The 20,204-nt window shown below is 34.5% G+C and overlaps 1 protein-coding gene across 1 annotated transcript; it reads right to left on the bottom strand.

Annotated features, from left to right (window-relative positions):
• Window positions 1–1,165: 1,165 nt before the first annotated feature.
• On the bottom strand, window positions 1,166–19,347 carry anxa5a (annexin A5a). Its single transcript, XM_022686008.2, has 13 exons — window positions 19,271–19,347; window positions 19,075–19,114; window positions 15,886–15,970; window positions 12,727–12,821; window positions 11,640–11,753; window positions 8,966–9,056; window positions 8,160–8,239; window positions 6,722–6,772; window positions 4,119–4,212; window positions 2,905–3,000; window positions 2,660–2,718; window positions 2,327–2,449; window positions 1,166–1,613 (listed from the first exon to the last, which is right to left on the bottom strand). Exons 2-13 carry the CDS (start codon window positions 19,075–19,077, stop codon window positions 1,554–1,556), a joined length of 951 nt encoding a protein of 316 aa, XP_022541729.2. The 5' UTR covers window positions 19,078–19,114; window positions 19,271–19,347; the 3' UTR covers window positions 1,166–1,553.
• Window positions 19,348–20,204: the final 857 nt, after the last annotated feature.

Raw genomic sequence — 20,204 nt, 5'->3', positions numbered from 1 at the left:
TATTTTATCACAAACAAAATATTAAAATGTTGTTTTATAGAGACAGATTTACCTTTGGATCAGACTAGGGGCGCTCTGAAGAGGTTTTGAAGCCTTTGGAGACGCCTGGTGGACACCTAATATAATGCAATGTAACTTCTCAGTCCTTTAATGTAATTTTTTCAAATTTTGTAATTTGTTTGTCAAGACCCTAATAAACCAGGAAATGTAGAGAATGATTGACTATTCATCACCAACATCCATACACACATTATAAACTCCAAATATAACAGGCGCTTTTTGTTTTTTTTTTACATTTTCCTCTGCATTTAATGTTCTCAAATAGAACCTAAATAATGAAAAGTCCCTCTTGGAAGTGAATTACTGTTTTTTCCCAAGTGTCTACTTCAGTTTAAGCCCTGAATGGTCACTGTGCTATATGTAAAACTTAAGATATCCAGTGTGATAGCATAGTAGTGCAAATCGCATGAAAATGAGCAAAAAAATGGAATCCCGAAAAAGCTTGAAGAGGAACACTTGATATAACCTAATCAATAACAAGCGTATAATTAAGAACCAGCTAATAGTTGATGAAAACAACATTTCTATTCTGTTTTTTTGTTAATTAAAAAGTATATATTTCACATTTGTATGCTTTTGTTATTCTAGATATGTGTTATTATTTGAGATAATCTATTGCTAATGTGTATTAAAACATATAGCATTTTGTGACATTTAAATTATGCTAACAATAAAAGGTTTTAAAGCAACTGACCCATTAGTATAGGAGACAAATAGTAAAAAATGTATACTAACAGTAGCCTAGCCTTCCATTTATTAACACCTATTTTTCTGAAACTCATCCAGTTCAGTAACATCAGGGGATAGCTGGTGTGTAAAGTCACTGGTTTTCTGAGAGTGTACTTTACAAAAGTCAGCAGTCTCTGTTTATATGCAGATACACAGATTATATAATCTACTGTAAAATGTCCACCACAACAAACCTTTTAGCCTTTTTTTACAGTTGTAGTGGAAAATTGTCTCTTTTAGTGGGTGATAGAATAACGTGTAATCATGTTACCAAACTGAACCAGTCAGTTCAATTATGCCACCTACTGGCAAACAAGTGACATTACAAGTACATGGCATCGCCTGAGACTAAATGTAATAAATGAAAGAAACAAAGTTTATGGGTGATAAACATTTATTTCAAACACAATGATTAAATCATCACACTAAATCCACTTTAACTTTTACTTTTACTTTCAATACTTCATTAAGGTATGGGCTTAGGCTACACTATACACTTCACTACCTCTTTCTGAATAAACTGACTGTAAAAGATTAATAATTAAATAAAACGTTTTTAGTGAGTTATTTTTGTATGAATGTAACTTGCTTTGGCTGTAAACTACAGAATGCTGTTGCATAAGTGACAATCACTAGTATAAAAAATATAAAATGACCTTCCTGTGAGCAAGTACACAGTAAGCATCAGGGTAGGAATAAAGGATTAAATAAATATGAATCACGAGCTGAAATAAGCAAACCAATCTGAGAGTATATAAAGATAATTAATCATCCCCACCACAGAGGTACATTAGGGCCTTTGCATAATCTCCATCAGTGTCCTCCTAAAGATGGAAAGAAAAACATTCATTCAGATGCATGGAACTACTGTTTTTGCAGCTATATTGAATATTTCCAGCATTTTAATATATATTTCATTAAGATCCCAAAGGGTCCTAAAGATGTAAATTATTTGAAAAGAAAAGTTAAACAGAGTAATAAATAGAAATATAATGTGAAACTATACTGTAAGTATGGATAAACTGAATTTACTTAAATATTTGAGGCAATTTGAACTTATAAAATAAGATATAAAAATAGATATGAAATAGCTAGAAATGCTATAAAGTGAACAGTGCAGCACACAGACAACACAGAGTTAGAAGCACAGAAAATGATGCCTGCTCTTTCAGCCTACAACACTGAGGCAATGCAGTTAATCATGGGGGCATGACTACACACTGATAGTCAGTGTCGGAAACTGGGGTAAATAGTTAAGTAATGTTCGTAAATATCCAATTTTACATAAAACTGACTTAATTTATTGAGTTTAAATAAATTGCAGGTTTATAGTGTAATAATGTCTATAAACCTTATTGATTTTAGTTCATTTTAGTTAAACAGATCGCTGAAACTCTGTCTATACAGTATTTCAGTGCATTCCAATTTTTGCTTGGAAACAAAAATGAACATTTTCAAAATGCCTAATTAGAAATTATGTAAAACTAAATTAGTTAACTTGTAAATGTGTGTGTGTATTTGTATGTGTTACACTTGCCTGTATGGTGCGGTACAGAGATTCTCCATACTTCTTCTTGTATTTGGCTCTGATATCCAGCATGTCCTCCTCACTCCTGGACACCATGATCCTGATCAGCGTCTCGTCATCAGTGCCGGCACGCTGAGCACAAACAGCAAACAATAAATAAAACAACAGCAACGTAAAAAGAACTTTGTTAGCAATCTGTAAGTCATTTACATAACAAATACAATATACTATACTATGCACTGTCTGTCCAAATGTTTGTGGACACCCCCCTAAATACATTCAGATACTTTAAGCTGGTGAATTTAATATGGGATCTCATTAAAATTATTTGGTTATACATACCCTCATAGATTCGCGCAGAGTTGAAGCAAAATAGCCCGGGACACTTTTAGCACATTTCACTGAGGAGAGACAAAGAAATATATATGAAATATATATATATATACATTTCAGTTCAGTTAAAAGTGGATACTGTGATTCATTTTAAGTGATAAGGTAGAATAATTCAGTGTACAGCAAAGCAACTAAACTTTTATTTTGTTCCTGTCTATCAAGTAATTTTATTATTTCTTAATTTCCTTTCTTACCCACTGCTAACAGCACTGCCTCAAGGTTGCCAGTGCACTCCCCCTCAATGCTCTCCTCGATGTCACAGCCCGCCAACTTTTTATACGCCTCAAAAACTATAAAGAAAAAAGGTTGAAAATTATTTTACTCACAATCTAGGCTCAAATGTACTATTTATCAAATGTTTAATGCAATTAGAGTTAATTATAAAATGTAAACATTATAATTGTGCTCCAATTTATGTGCAAATAAATAAGATAACATATTTCTACCTCAAACATGTGTATATATACACACACATGGAAAAAAAAAATGACCATACAAGTGTGTCACACAATACTGTACACAATAATACTGCAAATCATACTGACAAAAACAACTTAATATTGTGATATCACAATCTTCCTAATAGCAATCTATTTCTTTGCTATGTACTACTGTTTATTTACATTATTACTAAATATTTTGTATCCTAGTTCATTTTTGTTGTTATGTTACTTTATTTTTTATTACACAATTATTATTTATACAAAATCAGGGTTGTGGTAAGTTACTTTTTACGAAATATACAAATGTTTAAATATTGTTTTTGTTTTTACTGAATGTATGAAACTGTTTATACTGTATACTCTTTATACTAAAAAAAAACTAATATTTGCAGGAATCTATTCTGGAAATGTATAAATAAAAATAAAGGTTTTGACATGTTGCCAAAAATATAGTTATCGCATGAATAGCCTAAAATATTGTGATATAATTTCAGAGCAATATGAGTCCATCCATAATGACCAGGTTTAGTCCTTTTCTGAGAAACTGTTGATAAAAGGAATTATATTTAGTCCGTACATATATTTAGTAGTATTAATTTGAACATGTAAGGACACCACATTAAAACAAAATATATGGACCTTTAATCTAACAAATACTAATAGTAGTTTGAAAAGATGAATATAATATAACTAAAATACAACTTTAAATAAATAAAAATGTGTTGAAACATTTGAAACATTTGAAACAATGGCCAACATGACCAACCATTGTTGATGTTAAAGTATATCATTCCCCAGTAGAAAGAGGAGGACTGCAACTGTAGCCTTTCATCGATTTTTAATGGAGTTTTTAATGGAGTGTTCTAAGTTTTCGATGACTGTGTGTATATGACAGTATCAGTAATAATTCTACTACTACTAATAATAATAATATGTCCCATATGTATCTTATTGTGTGTTGGTACCTTTCCTCAGATGCTCGGCGCTCCTGTTGCCGAGGATGTTGATGAACTTATCTTCATCTGTGCCGAACTTCTCAGCACCGGCAGTAAACAACTCCTGAAACACGATCGACAAACAAACACTTAAAAGTGTCTTAAGACTGAAACTCACACCCCAGGTGTCACTTTACTACCACAGGATAAAGAAATAATGAGACTGAGACCAAACCCAGCGTCTCTGCTCCTTACATCACATCTGACCCCTTTTAAAAAAAATTGCTGAGAATTAAAATACCAATCTGCCAATGTCAGAGCGCACCTGGCTCTTACAGGGAATAGCAAGTGACACGCTGATTGGTTTATTTCAAGTTATGTCAAAAAAAACCTGATTATTTAAGAGAATTAGTGCATGTATTTGGCGTGTTTAAAACAGGGAAAGGCATATTTTTTGCGTCCTCACAATACCAAAGACACACCTTAAATCAATCGCTTAAACAGGTCCAATAGTTGATGGACACCTCCACACAGATTTTTTATTATTTTTTGTTATTGCTTAGTTATATTTTACTATTAATTTCTTATTTACTATTTATTTCTAAATACTTTCATTTATTGTTTGTATGTATGTTCCTGCTGTTAAAATTTTTATAATTCTTTACATTTTATGGTTTGCATACATTTTATGGTTTAAACATTTTTTTTTGCTTTTTTTTCCCTTATTTCATGTTGTATATGTGCTGTCTTTCTCTTTTTCAATCTATATTTTATGTATCTATGGTTTGGTTATATTGTAAATAAGGGCCACTCTCAATGTACTCTTATTAAATAAAGTTTGATGCATGAGACAGCCCTATACATTTCTCTGTTTTTACTGTATATAAAACATCCTGGAATGTGTACACTATATTTACATTTATTCTATTTTATGTTTATTCTATTTTCTAATATATTTGTGTTTGTGTCTATTTGTTTGTAAGCTACTGGCACATTCCAATTTCCCCTCGGATATTAATAGTGGTATCTTGCAGTATCTTATCTTTCTTATCTTAGCTGTGGAGCAAGAGAACTGTGTTCTCTGCAGTGATGGAGCTCAATCCAATATGTTTGGGATGAGAAGGGGAGTTGGGGGGGTTGGGAATGAGATAATCACCTTATTAAAACTCTTCTTGTTAAATGCAAACAAATTATCATGGCAATGACCCAGAGTCAAGTAAAAACATTCCCTGAACAGTGGAGTTAGATACTCTTATTAATACTCTGTTCCCCAAAGTAAATGTATTGCAGAATATACAGCTCTGAAAAAAATTAAGAGACCACTTCATTTTCTGAATCAGTTTCTCTGATTTTGCTATTTGTAGGTATATGTTTGAGTAAAATAAACAATGTTTTATTTAAAAAACTACAGACATTTCTTCCAAATTCCAAATAAAAATATTGTCATTTAGAGCATGTATTTGCAGGAAATGAAAAATGGCTGAAATAACAAAATAAGATGCAGAGCAATGCAAAGAAAACAAGTTCATATTCATAAAGTTTTAAAGGTTCAGAAATCAATATTTGGTGGAATAATCCTGTTTTTTATCACAGTTTTCATACATCTGGGCATGTTCTCCTGCACCAGCCTTACACACTGCTTTTTAATAATTTTATGCTACTCCTGGTGCAAAAATTCAGCAGTTCAGCTTGGTTTGATGTCTTGTGATCATCCATCTTTAATTTGGTAAAATCAATAAAACTCATAATTTTTAAGTGGTCTTTTATTTTTTATTAATAATTTATCAAACAAAGGGCACTTGTTACTGTTTTCTATCTGCTATTTCTTCTGTTTGCCATATTGAGGCATTGAATACTAGGGGTGTAATTCACAGGGCTGATGATATGATATTATCATGCTACGTAAATTCTGGATTTATTGGTGTCAGTTTCACAGAATTTGACAATATAAAACAATTAACAACAAGCTGCAAATCTTAGCTTGCTTATGTCTCTTATTGGGCCCAATGTTTTAATCTGAAAAATGATCTCTATTACAATAAACATATCAAAATTTGGTGCCACATATCAATAATGTATCGCAACTTAAAGCAATATAAAGCAATACAATTTGCTTTTGTGGCATAAAGTTATCCACAAATAGTGTGTAAGGCTGATGGAGGAAAACATGCCAAGATGCATGAAAATTTTTATTAAAAACCAGGGTTATTCCACCAAATATTGATTTCTGAACTCTTAAAACTATAACTATGAATATGAACTTGTTTTCTTTGCATTACTTCAGGTCTGAAAGCTCTGCATCTTTTTTGTTATTTCAGCCATTTCTCAGTTTCTGCGAATAAATGATAATGATAAAATATTATTATTTAATATATTTTTATTTGAAATTTGGGAGAAATGTTGCCCATAGTTTATCAAATAAATTTGAAATTGTTCATTTTACTTAAACATATATCTATAAATAGCATAAATAGATTCCGAAACTAAAGTGATCTTGTCATTTTTTTCCAGAGTTGTATGTAACATTGGTATCCAACTACACTTAAATAGCATTAGCCTCCTTACCCTTGTGTTTATATTCGTTATATTATGAAACACAAAAGGAACATGAACCTGTGGGGCAGTCTGTTTACCTTGGCGTCTTTCTCCACTCTGCTTTCATCCACTCCCTCCTCCCTCTCTCCCTGCACAGAGAAACAGAAGCACATAATCACACACAACACTTCATATCACATCATCAGTGGAGCACTGATATGAGTCTATTTCCTAAGACAGGCCTGATGAGTTTTCACCAACCTGGCAACCTCTGCTCTCCAGTTACCATAGCGTATGAGCTGGGTGCATTTAATCCTCACTCTACCACAACCTTAAGAGCAGTTTTAATCACTTACGGGGTGACATCATGGCTACTCATGTTATCAAGACCCGGAGAACAGACATCTCTCTCAGTTTCCGTGGCTTCAGCTATCGTCTCCCATCTTTCCATTGGGGCCATATCTCGACACAATCGCGTTCAAATCTGACCTTCTGTTCTCACATACTGGTCTGTTTTGCATATGCCCTTGCTCTGATTCATGTATCTTGCATTGCGATTGGCCAACGTTTGGCCTGCATCAAAGTTTTAACCAACTGTGGGCTAAATACTGGGTTTAAAGGTGCAACATTGATCAGTGGGGGTCAGACTCCTGACCCTTTGGGTTATGGCCAAGGTTTCTGACTGCTGGGTTACCCAGGGGTTTACTGGGACAGTTTTGGTTTTAACAATTTGGAAAAATAACAATGACCTGTCAGTGGCCTATTTTAGCAATAGTACATAAGAGAGAGTGCTTATAATGTGTAATACTGGCACTGCTGTGCCGTGGTCATAGGCAAGAGGCCGCAGGCCGAGGTAAAGAGGATGAGAAAAAATCAGGTTTGTTTGGTTATAAACACTACACTGCTCTGTTTGTAGCTGCGCTGTTTGGCTGGTATGCTGCATCGATGCTAGGTTACCTGTATGTGGCGGAGTAATACTTGCAGAGCTTCGGTTACAGTGCATTACTGGCTGATAACGGCACTCATAGAACACCTTTCAGCCAATCACATTTATTGGGTCTTTACAAAAGCAACATGGCTATAAAGAATCAAGTCAAAGAACCCTTGGAAATGCATATATGTAATACAACATGTATGCTAACATGTTACACCAAAACTTTGTAATATTATATCCTCCTAAAACTTTCAACTAATTTTTTGTCAACTTTGGTGTATAAACACTATTTCTGCACTCTGTTTTAATCACATATTCCTGTCAAGAGGCCTCATTTGAGGAAGGTGTGGCCAACAGCACTTAGGGACGTTTTTTTTTTTTTCTTCAAAATGCCAGCCATCACAGCTTTCACGTTTGATGGCAAAAATTTGCAGAAATTACTCAGTTTTTTGAGAGATATTATGTTTTTGTTTATAATAATCAGTTCAGATTTCAGAATGTACAGTATTTTAACCTTCTATCTTGCATTTTTAGCTAGTTTCCATACTGAGAAAGCAGAGTGGCTAAGTGAGACAAAAAATAATTAATTCAGAACCCTTTACCTGCAGAAGCATGATCAGCATCCTCTGGTAATGACCAGAAGTGTCTCCCATGATGTCTTTCTCCAGCTTGCCACTATACTCTAGGACAGAAACATGAGACAGGAAAAGATGATTGCTGACACTTAGATTACACAATGGTCTTCTGACCCTGGCTTAATTGGCCCAAGCATGGATCTTGTTGAGTTGCTAAGAGCATTCGTTCCCAGTCATAAATTCCATTGTTTTGAAGGCTTCTCTTTCTATAGTGTCTGACTCAAATAACATACATGGGGATCCATGACAGCACACCATCAAATACTTTTGGGATGAGATGGGTAGAGGATGGGTTGGGGTGCAGATGATCCAACTCTTGACCTAACTAAGGCTCTAGTAGCTGCTGATTGCATTTAAATCTTTACAGCAATGCTCCAAAATCTAGTAGACGTTCTTCTCAGGACAATAGAGACAGTTACTCCAACAAAAAGCTGAATAAACTATTTTTATTACCCTTAATTTCAGAACCAAAGCAATAATAGCACAATATTGGATATGGCCAGTACATATGAATTCTACTGGTTCTGTTTAAACAGTGGGCATTTAAAGAGCGAACAGCTTTCAGCTTATGATAACAAGGTCTGAAAATGTCTCAATAGCTAAGGCTATGACTTAATTTGATATTGATGTTCACTCACATTAAATGTGACATTACAGTTCATCAAATGATAGCCAAAAGCTTTTAGCATAGCTCAATCTCATTAAAAGAAACAGGAGCCGGGTTAGTAACAGGATCAGCCTGGCTTATTTTCCACAGGCAGAGTAATGATTACCTTTCTTGTATACCTTGACGATCTCTTTCAACTGCTCGGGAGTTCTGGAGACCAGGATTTCAATCAGAACCTTATCATCAGTGCCTGCTCCCTATATCACAAGAGATACATTTACAGAGATACAGTCAAAGACGTTTCTCAAGCTTTTTTGTCAATGTACTAATTTACCAAATAAGGTCATATTGATGAGTTCTACCAATTGATAAAAAAAATGGAATAATGGAATAATTAATAAAGTAAACAATGTCATTCCAAGTGTAAACAAGCATCATGCAGAATAAAGGCATTAAAGGCATTAAACACCTACCATTTTGCACTTTAAGGCGCACCCGATTATAAGGTGTACTAGCAATACACGTCTATTTATTTTCTGATCTATTTTCATATATAAGGTGCACCGGATCATAAGGCCTATCTTATGCGACTCTAGTAGGGAATAGGGGTGTTGCCATGTTTTCTTCCTGCTGGATGGGCGAGACCTGTACAGCTAAGTTAAGTTAAGTAAACAAAGCTGTAAAAAAAAATAATTATAATAATTTCAAACGAGTCAAACAAGCACTGAATGTTAATGTACAGATTTCTCTTCTGAAAACTCCTGTTAATTTGGGTGAGCAAAGTGCTTCCATTTATTTACAGTAAGCTTAGATTTCCAGATTTTCACTAAAGCTGGAGCATTGGCATCAGTGGATAACCGCTAACGGTAATGCTAATGGTACTCTAGCAGTGCTAGCCGATAATATTCACCTCTGAGCTATTGTGTAGCGCAGTTAGCGTCTAATGCTAATACTGCTGAAGATCTAAACTAAAACTCCTGTATAAATCTGTACTTCAGCGGAGTGGGTTTACTGCTCTTTACAACCTGATAAAATTCATACATAAGGCACATCAGATTATAAGGCGGACTGACAATTTTTGGAAACTCTTTGGGATTTTAAGTGCACCTTATTATGTGAAAAATATGGTAGTAGGTGTAAACCGAAGCTTGTTCTAATTTTAACTATGAAATTTTAACTGGAACACTCCTACAGGTTCATAAACCCTAAGTTTTGCATATTGTATGGTTATCAACTAGTATGACTAGCAATGTAACCTGAAAAATGCAATGATACAATGATAGCTGATAAGCTAGAGACACAATTCTAACAAACACAGCAGGCAGTATCTGCAAGACTGGAGCTTTGATGCTAACACCCAGCCTCAGCCAGTGTTGCCAACTTAGCGACTTTGTCGCTATATTTAGCGACTTTTCAGACCCTCTAGCGACTTTTTTTGTAAAAAAGCGACTAGCGACAAATCTAGCGAGTTTTTGTGGTGTTACTGGAGACTTTTGGCGACTCTGAGATAAACACGCGCTCTTCAGTTACTGTCCTCCGCGCTGCAGCGGGCGCTGCCGTGAGCCCCGCCCACATCACTCACAGTGCAGTCTGACAGTCAGAGCACACACACACCGCTCCATCAAAACAATGCAAATGAATCGCGCGTGCCCATAGCCGCCGCTGACTGACCCCGCTCTGTATTTACAGAGCATAACTATTAATGTGTCTTCAGTGTGACACGAACAGAAATCCCTTAATTTAACTCACACAGTCTCAGTCATTCACTCACCTCATTCACCACATAGCCTGTCACTCACCTCCTCCACAGTGTCTGCCTCTTTATAAAAAGCTAAATATCTATTAAACCATTCAACAATATGTCTATGATAGATTCAAAAATAAAGAAAACTTAAGAAAACGTAAAAAAAATAAAAATTAAATAAAACAAAGCTAAATACAAAGCTAAAACAATTAATAAATAAAACAAAGCTAAATATCTATTGAACCATTGAACATTGAAAATGTCTATGATAGGTTTAATTTTTTTTTTAATAAATAAAAATAAAATAAAACAAACAAACTAAAAAAAAAACTAAAAAAAACGTAGAATAACAGTTCCGGCTGCTCTTATAATAACATTTAAGAACATGGCAAAAAACTAATTTATGTAATTCACGTAAAAATTTATTGTAAAAAAAAAGTGACAAAAAAAAGCAACAGAAGTTGTTCATTTGTAACATTTCTAACATATTTATGGTGTTTTTTACGCACTTTTTTCTCTCCCACAACCTTAATCTTTTACAGCTTCAAAAACATGTATTATGCAAATTAGGTGATGACGTCATTTAGCGACTTCTAGCGACTTTTAGGACAGCCAATAGCTACTTTCCGTACTGTGGATTTGGCAACACTGGCCTCAGCAGGGTTAGAGCTGCAGTGCTAACAGACACAGCAGCCAGGCATGGCAGGGTTGGGGAGGTTTAGCTGCAATGATAAAAGCCAGCCTTGGTAGTGTTAGAGATACAATGCTAACAGACACAGCAGCAAGTTTTAACAGGGTTGGGGCTGATTAGCATCAACGCTTACAGCCATCCTCAGCAGGGTTAGAGCAGCCATGCTCAGAAAGATTGGGGCGGGCTAGTTGTGATGCTAACAGGTGGCTTTATTAGAGTCGAGATGCTAACAGACATAGGGAGAGGTAAGGCTTGATTAAATAGGAAGATGTTGGTGTTCTACTGCGATATCTACTCATGGAAAAAGCATTGTGCTTCTTATAAATAACTCTTCTTTAGTTATTTAGCAAATGAAAAGTAGCTTTATATAGAATTGTTCAGCTGCTAACAGAACCTTCATGGTACCTTGATGGCCTTATGAAGTTCATGTGCATCATATAATCTAGGAGGAGACATCAGAGCCACGATCAGATCCTCCAGCTTCCCTCCCAGCTCAGATTTTAGATCCTTCACCAGGTCCTGCAAAGAAAGAGAGAGAAAGAGAATTAGAGCTTCTGGATTAATCATAGTTATTGAACGATTGTGAAATAATATTTGGGCCGACAGCTGTAATAATGGAAATTCCATCTACACCATCATTCACTAGCGTGTACTGAGAAAAAGGCCAGAAATCGACTTCATTTGCCGTTCATCATGTCCTTTGGCAATCTGTGCTATTACTAATATGCAAAGTGTGAGCACGTATGCAGAAGCTTGTCGACTGCAAAAAATGAGGTGCAGGGAATTTATTCATTTACATTTTATGGACAAAAGTATTGGGACAGCTGCTCATTTATTGTTTCTTCAAAATTCAAGATAAAGTATTTAAATAATAAGGAACTTTATCCTGCTTTTGTGAGAGCACCTGTTTCTACTGTCCAAAGAAAAAAATCTACTAGATTTTGAAGCATTGCTGTGAGGATCTGATTGTCCTGATCAACAACATCCTTTTAGAGGTCTAACTGCTACACAGGCGAATGCTAAAGGGCTGTATACTCTTCTAGCCCACAACTTGCATCCCAGCTAACAGAGAATGTTATAAGAATGTTCTGGATATAACCTTATAATAACTTTTTTTTTTCTTGTAAGAACTTTTTTTAAGCCTTTTTTAAGGAAGGTTAGCCTGTAATGTTACAGAAACAGTCTAAAAACATGTGACATAATAATGGTTTGCATCACAATAGCATTTCTCACATAGCATTCTCAGTTTGATGACAACTAACCAAATGTAATATTCCCAAAACTAATAATTTAACGTATAAATGTTACCAAACCTTTAAAAACGTTAAATAAAAATGTTCTAAAAATATAAACAGAAAATTTTCTAACCAAAAAATTGTTAAGCATGGATTGGGTTAGGCATGGTGCCTATAGGTTCATGTTTATTTGCTCCGGGACTGCATTTAACCTGTAACTCAAGCAGGTAAGCAACAGTATAATAACTTAGCCTTACCTTGCCGTGAGCTTTTTTATAGGCAGCTTTGATCTCCTGCCTCTGATCATTGCTGCGAGAAGTTAGAAGCATTAGGATGGCATCTTCATCAGTGCCTGAAAATACAAACCAAATACAGAGCTTAAAAAAGACCTAAACCAATGGAAAAACATTTAGTTTTTAATGCAGAAATTATTAATGTTGGTCCTTATTACTGTGAGCGACATCAAGGTTTTAGCCAAGCATATAGTAGTAGACGTTTTAGAAGAAGTAGTAACTTAATTCAAAAGGAATACTACTCGTTAGCTCCAAAACAACCAATGCATGGCTGAATATGTGACCTAGATGACTGTCCACAGGCACTTTAGTTTGTGACATCGGTTCTTTTATAAATATCTAGGTAGTATCATTATTTCTATACCTAAAGTCATGTGAAAACCTTTGGGCACCCCTGATAATTTTCATGATGTTTATTCTTAATTCAGTGCTTGTTTGGGTCAGCAATTTCAGGTAAATACATTATAAAGCAGAAGAACGACTGAAGCGACTCTGTTTGTGGCGTGTGCACAGTGACACCATCTGCAGAAAGATGATGTTGTAGGTCTTTGGAGCTGTTGTGAGTCTGTGGGTTCACTATGACTGTTCTCGCCATCCTTCTCCTCTGCTTATCTAAAATTTTTCTTGGCCTGACACTTCAGGTTTTAACTAGAACTGTGCTGTGTTCTTCCATTTCCTCACTATGTTCCTCACAGTGGCAAACTGACAGCTGACATCTCTGAAATAGCTTTTTGTTTCCTTCCCCTAAACCATGATCTTGAACAATCATTGATTTGTTTAGGTATTTTGAGAGTTGTGTATCGAGCTTTCCAGAAGAGAAAGAAATTTGCAATTGGCTCCTTAACCCTTTCTCATAATTGGATTCACCTGTATTTGTAGGTTAAGGGTCAGTGAGCTTAACAAACAAATTTTGTGTTCTAAAAATTAGTGTTAAAGGTATTCAAATCAATAAAACAACAGGGGTGCCCACATTAAGGCACCTTTCTAATTTTGTTTAAAGAATTATTGCACACTTTCTGTAAATCCTATAAACTTCATTTCACTTCTCCAATATCACTGTGTTCATCTGCTATATGATCTATTTAACTGAAAATGCTAATCTGAACAACCAATGATTTAGAAAGGAAAATTCTAATAATTATCAGGGGTGCCCAAATTTTTTCATACCTCATACCTTTTTCATAAATGACGTAGAAATTGACGTCTATGTGCCAAAACCAGACAAAATACACAGCCATTCTGGCACTTTTTTCACGTGCATTGTGACATTCAAGCTTTTTATGAGTAACTTGTCTAGGCTTTATCTAGAATATACTAAGAATTTACACATTTGCGTCCCGGATAGCAAAAATCTCTTGGCCATTTACACAGGCCGGCTTCAGTTTAAAATTAGACTTGATTCTGGTCTGCAAGTGCTGCATGTGTCAACAATATTTTTTTGCGGACTATAGTATGAAAATTGGCCTGTGTCGCTTGTGCCAAGTCTTCTGATATAAACCACATTCTGCCCAATTCTGTATGGCTCAGTCAATGCTGTCATACATCAGCTGAGCTTGGGTCGATTCTTCATTTTATCTGGGATAAGTGTAGGTAATGGGTACAACTTAATGTAGTTGAATGCGTTTATTAGAAGAGGTGTCAACAATAAAATGGCATAAAGTGAATGAATATACAAAATTTTTGAATTGGCAAAATAACATTTGATTGCCCCTTTTTTTACGGGCATTTCACTCACACACACAGATTCTCTAATTTTTGCAATCTCTCATTTTTGCATCCTCTTATTTTTGTTGAATAAAATGTCCAATCATTTATCTACATTTTTATCCACATCTTTCTGGTCAGGGAAGTGGTGGGTCTGGTGGGACCCTACCTGTAATCATTGGGTGCAAGGAAGGAAAACCCCCTGGGCAAGATACCACACATTCACTCACTCGCTCACACCTAGGAGGCAACAAAGTGTCATCTACCATCATCTACTGTATGTTCCGGAGGTGTGAAGAAACCGGAGTACCCAGACGGACACCAAATTCCACACAGAGAGTAACCAGAGCCGGGATCAAACCCGCAACCACAAATCCCTGGAGCTGTGGAACACAGGTACTACCCACTGCACCAATGTTTCACCTTGATTAAATTATTTTTAATTTAGTGAAAATAATGAAACTAAAGGAAACTTGCAAACTGTATTCGTGTGCTTGTATCACAATGATAAATATTATTCATTAACGCAACAAACTGATAGAGATCCTGAACATTAATCTGAGGTTAAGTGGGAAAGATGACATCACAAGTTTCCAGCTGACCTCTTTTAGCCCTACTAACATGCCAGCTACTGTTACCATTAATTAAACCGACCCACTTACTGCATTTACAAAGACTACAAGTAAACAATTAAAAAGATCATAAGCACTTAGTAAGTAATGGATAGTTGTTTACTCATTACTTATTTATGCAAAGTCAATTGAAATGATGGGTACTAGAAAGGTACTGGAGATATTTTATAGAGAGTTTTCAAGTTTTAGTGTAAAACATACATTTTGTAAAAAAAAAAAAAAAAAAAAATATATATATATATATATATATATATATATATATATATATATATATATATATATATATATATATATATATAAACCACATAATTTATAGTAAAGTTATAATCTATGTATAGTAGTTTTGAATAGTAAACTTCCAGTCCCTTAAGATATCTTGATTTACCTCAATAACTTAATCTTTATACTGTACACAAATTAAAACTTTGGACCTACCCAGTTCTAATCCTAACCTGAACACTGCAGAGAATCACCAATAAGGGGCACTGTAGAGTTTCAGCAATAGCCATTGGGATAACATTTGTATAACAGTTTACTGCAATAAAAACTCATATGTTTCTTCAGATTTTATCCCCACTTTTAATATATTGGCTTTTGGATAGTAATGTTCTTAATAAAGTCATATGCCGGGCTATATTTAGCTTTTTTAAATCATTTTAGAATTACTTTAGGACACTGGGTTGTTACAGTGCGTAGGGTGGCCCTCCTTTCCTTTTCTTTAATTTGCTTGTTTGTTTGAATGTTTGTTTACTAGAACAAACTAAAACAAAAGCTGAATTCTACTTACCGATCCCTTTCATAGCTTTGCGTAAAAGCTCAGCATCCTGCTTAGCGTTGAATTTCACAAAGGGTTTCACACTGCCTCTGTCTGACTGTAGAACAGAACACACAAAACAGAAGAAAAAAGAGTCTGTAATTATCTAAGAGAACTTCTATGACAGCACTCACTGAAGCCTACAACCCCAATTCCAAAAGAAAGCTGAGACATGTAAAATTTTAATTAATGTGAAATAAAACAGAATGCAATTATTTGTTAATCTCATATACCCACACTTTATTTACAAGAGAACATATAACACAAATCAGATGTGTCGAAAGTAAGACATTTTACAATTTCACACAAAATATTAACTCATTTAGAACTTGAATGCAGCAACACATCCATAATAGCAGTGATTTCCATCATTCCTGTTTTTAATAATTCAGTGCTGCCTGAGGGCCACAGTATATTGAGATATGTTTGTCCCATAAGCCTTTAAATGAGTTCATATTTGAATGTGAATGTAAAAATATCTCAGTTTCAACATCTGATATATGTTTTATGTTCTATTGTGAAGAAAATATTTGTATTTTGTTTTGAGTTTGAGGTCACATTTCCATACATTCAATACAGTTTCTCAGAAGATCTCAATATCTTCAGATATTTTTCTCTTTTAGACAGATTTTTCCTGTTTAAATGATTTAGTGCTTTTAGATCACAACACAACAAATGTGCCCTTTGGGACCCTCAGCAACAGGCTGTGACATCATCAACAATCAATGCTCGGACATGCATGCTGCTTCACAGCCCCTCAGTCTGCCTAAGGTGTAAGAAAATATTGAAATCAAATTAATGTGATATTTACTTTTGCAATATTGTATTCATTTTTAAAAGCATAGTATCTGTATTAATTATTAGATAACATATAAAGACTGGGGTCAACATTTTGTGTTGTGTGTAAATCCACTGGGAGTGTTGTATTTTGTTGTCAAATGTTAAAAAGTAAACTTTTCTTGTGTTCAGACTTTATATATGATAGTGTGTTTTTAGACTATTCGAGATATTCTACAATTTATTTAAACAATTACCACATATTTATTTGCTTACAGTATCGCAAAACATTATGACAAATTGAATTGTAACCCCTGTATCGTGATACATTTCGTAACACAAATATATTGTCAATAAACAGCCTTACTGCCCACAAATCCCCAGCTAACAATATTTGTTTAGTTGAAACTTTTCTGAACTTTACATTCTTAGAATGTTCAATATGATAAGTTTTCTGGATGTTCTTACATTTTTTTTTCATTTAATGTTTTTAAACATTCTGGTAACATTGTTTCAATGTCACTTGTGTCAATGCTGTAATGTTGTTGTTTTGAGAATGTTGATTTTAACATTTCCAAAATGTTAGCATTCATCTAGCTGGGACTGTTATAATGTTGCAATTCACAAATTTTGTCAGACATTTTCAGAACGTTCCTGAAACATTATTTCTGTACCGTTATAGAGTAACCTTTTTGGAATCCTTTCAAAACATTGCTAACCGTTTTTATAATATTCATTATATCCATTAGCTGGCTCAGAGCATGTGTGCTCAAGTATTTATCACTGTGTGTGTGTGGTCACTAGTGTGTGTGTGTGTGTGTGTGTGTGTGTGTTTACCGCACGGATGAGTTAAAGGCGAAAGCCGCATTCCACCTGTGTCCAACACAAGTATGGATAATATGGTTGTTTTGTCTTTAATGGCTTCATATTTTAAAGCCTGTAGCCTGCCTGGTGTACCCGGGCCTTACAGAGCAGTTTAGGGCCCAACGTGACTACAGTGACAGGCCAGGCATGGCTAATCCTTGTAGATGAAGAGAATGCATGATAGACGTGTGTCTTTATCCCAGTCTGGCGCCAAACCGCTGACCCGATCTCTGCTGTACCGCAGTCTGACCACTCCACATCCGATCTACTGTAATTCAATCAACCATCAACCTGAAACTCCATGACAGCTTAATCCAGGCCAACACAGATCCGTTACCACCAGCAAGCAAGACTAAGCTACATCAGCGATATCGCAAACTATCTGACGGCACCATCTCCATTTAAATAAGCCACCTTTATTAATTCAGATTACACTGATGGAGTAGTTACACTGAGCAGTCTGATCTAAACACTGCTGTAATCAACACAGAAAGAAGGACAGGCAAGCTGGAACAGTATCGCACAAGTAAGTACATGGTCGTAAGCCTCAAAGTCATTACTTGTCTATCAAACCATCACTACTGACTGTGGTAGCACTGACACTCGTCTTGAATGACCTTTCATGACCTAGACACATCACAGATGCTGCTGTACAATCCGTCATTCTAAATAAGTCATTTGACTAAATATTAACATTTTTCATAAACTAGCCTATGGTTCAATAATACAGTAATAATGGTAAAAATGTAATGCATCATAATGAAGCGAATATAAGGTTTTCAAACCAATGTTAAATACAGTATATTGTTATATTTTTATTAATTTTTTGTTATGAAAACAGAGCACGCCAGATATTAATTAATTTGGCCAAGAGTGGAAAAACGTTGCATTAGATAGGTCATACAGTGACAGTTGCAAAGTCTACAATATAAGCATGTAAAACTTTTTTCAAACAATGGCAAAATTTTACATTGTATTGTATGGATTAATCTAGAAATCTAACACAGTGAATCACAGTATCTCTCTTTTCTCTGTGTTGCTGTTTGTAATTTTGGTTTAAATATTGTAGCAATATTAAACCAATTACATTTACTTAGGAGTCATGTGATACATCACAGCTTCAGTAAGAATTTGTCAACACATTTTTTAAATTTTAGATTGCATTTAAATAACATTTTAAATGTGTCTGCAATTTTACCAATAAAATATTCTTAAATAATTGTAAATATTATTTTTACTCAATGAGTTATACCTTATTTTAAATCATAATACTATAATTACTGTTGGTAATATTTAATTATATTTCTATCTATCATTTCTCATTTCTATCTATCTATCTATCTATCTATCTATCTATCTATCTATATATCTAATTAATATCTACATAAAGCTTCAGTATTGTATCTATTTATCTATCTGTCAATCTTTATATCTACATAAAACATCAGTATTATATTAATCTATCTATCTATAATAGTCTATAATGGTGAATCAGGAGTTGATGGTGATGATCTAGCTTACCATGCTGGTTGTAAGGCTGATCTCAGCTCCACTCCACGTGCTGCAGTATAAACAGTACAATCATCAGAGTCAGTTACTCACTTAGCTCATCAATCACATTATCACCCTCTAATAAAACCACAGCACGAGCAGTGTCAACTTATAAACACCCATAAACCGCCAGACCTCAAAATAAAAGCCCCTCAGTGTGGCATACCTGTCCAGTCAACACTGTTACCTGACGGTGTCCTCCTCACCTGTGCGCGAGCGTCGCCAGAGCCTTGGGGCTTTTCCTCGCGGATGCCTCAGGAACACGCCCACCTGGAATGACGTCGGACGTGCCCGTCTCCTAAAGACTGAAAACAGGAGATATAAGGTTGCAATTACTCACATTTCATTCACTAAAAATAAATTGTGGGAAAGAAAGTGTGACATAAAACAGAAATAAAATAATTATTTATGCACTACCCTTTGTAAAAAAGAAGTATAATAGCATTAAATGTATGTTTAAATTAGGTAAGTATACCTAATTTGTAAATTTTCTATTTAATATACTTTTTCTATCTAAAAGGTTTTAAAATTTCTATTTAATATATATTTTCTGTTTAATATACTTTATGAAAATACACATTAAATATACTTTTTCTGTATTTCTATAAAATGTATTTTTAGGAAATGCTGTATATTATATTTGTGCTGACAGAAAATATATGTGGTGGCATAAAATACTGCCTAAAATGCACTTTAGTGTAGTTTTTTTCAAGTAGTCCATCAATTTATTAAAAATAATGTTTAGGAACACACAAAAATGTTGTATTTAAATAAGTTAAATTACAATTGAAATAAACTTAAGTTGCCATAAGTTGTTCCAAAATAGCTCATTTAGTATGAATTTACGTACATTAATTTTGTTAATAATGTTGGAAGTATGTTATTTTTATGTTAAGTATATTTAAAAATATATATTTAAATGCACCTTTCTTTTACAAGGGAATATTCATTAACTAATCAATTAAACAATTTTTTAAATATGTTTTGAGTCACACAATACAGTAATACAGTTGGATGGTTGAGCTGTTCTTCTAGCTTGAGCAGCATCACCAAGCTGGTTGACAAGAATGACCATCCTGGGGCAGTGTTGGCTTCAGCCC

This window comes from Astyanax mexicanus, chromosome 10 (genome assembly GCF_023375975.1).
Source record: "Astyanax mexicanus isolate ESR-SI-001 chromosome 10, AstMex3_surface, whole genome shotgun sequence".
Taxonomy (NCBI): Eukaryota; Metazoa; Chordata; class Actinopteri; order Characiformes; family Acestrorhamphidae; genus Astyanax; species Astyanax mexicanus.
This window is presented reverse-complemented; position numbering and strand designations above follow the sequence as displayed.

What these genes read in the sequence shown, in the direction of transcription:
- anxa5a (XM_022686008.2), bottom strand. An exon ending in CAAAGCTATGAAAGGGATCG is followed by an intron (nt 12,822 to 15,885) that starts GTAAGTAGAATT and finishes TTGTATTTTCAG; the next exon opens with GCACTGATGAAGATGCCATC. An exon ending in AACTTCATAAGGCCATCAAG is followed by an intron (nt 9,057 to 11,639) that starts GTACCATGAAGG and finishes CTTGTGATATAG; the next exon opens with GGAGCAGGCACTGATGATAA.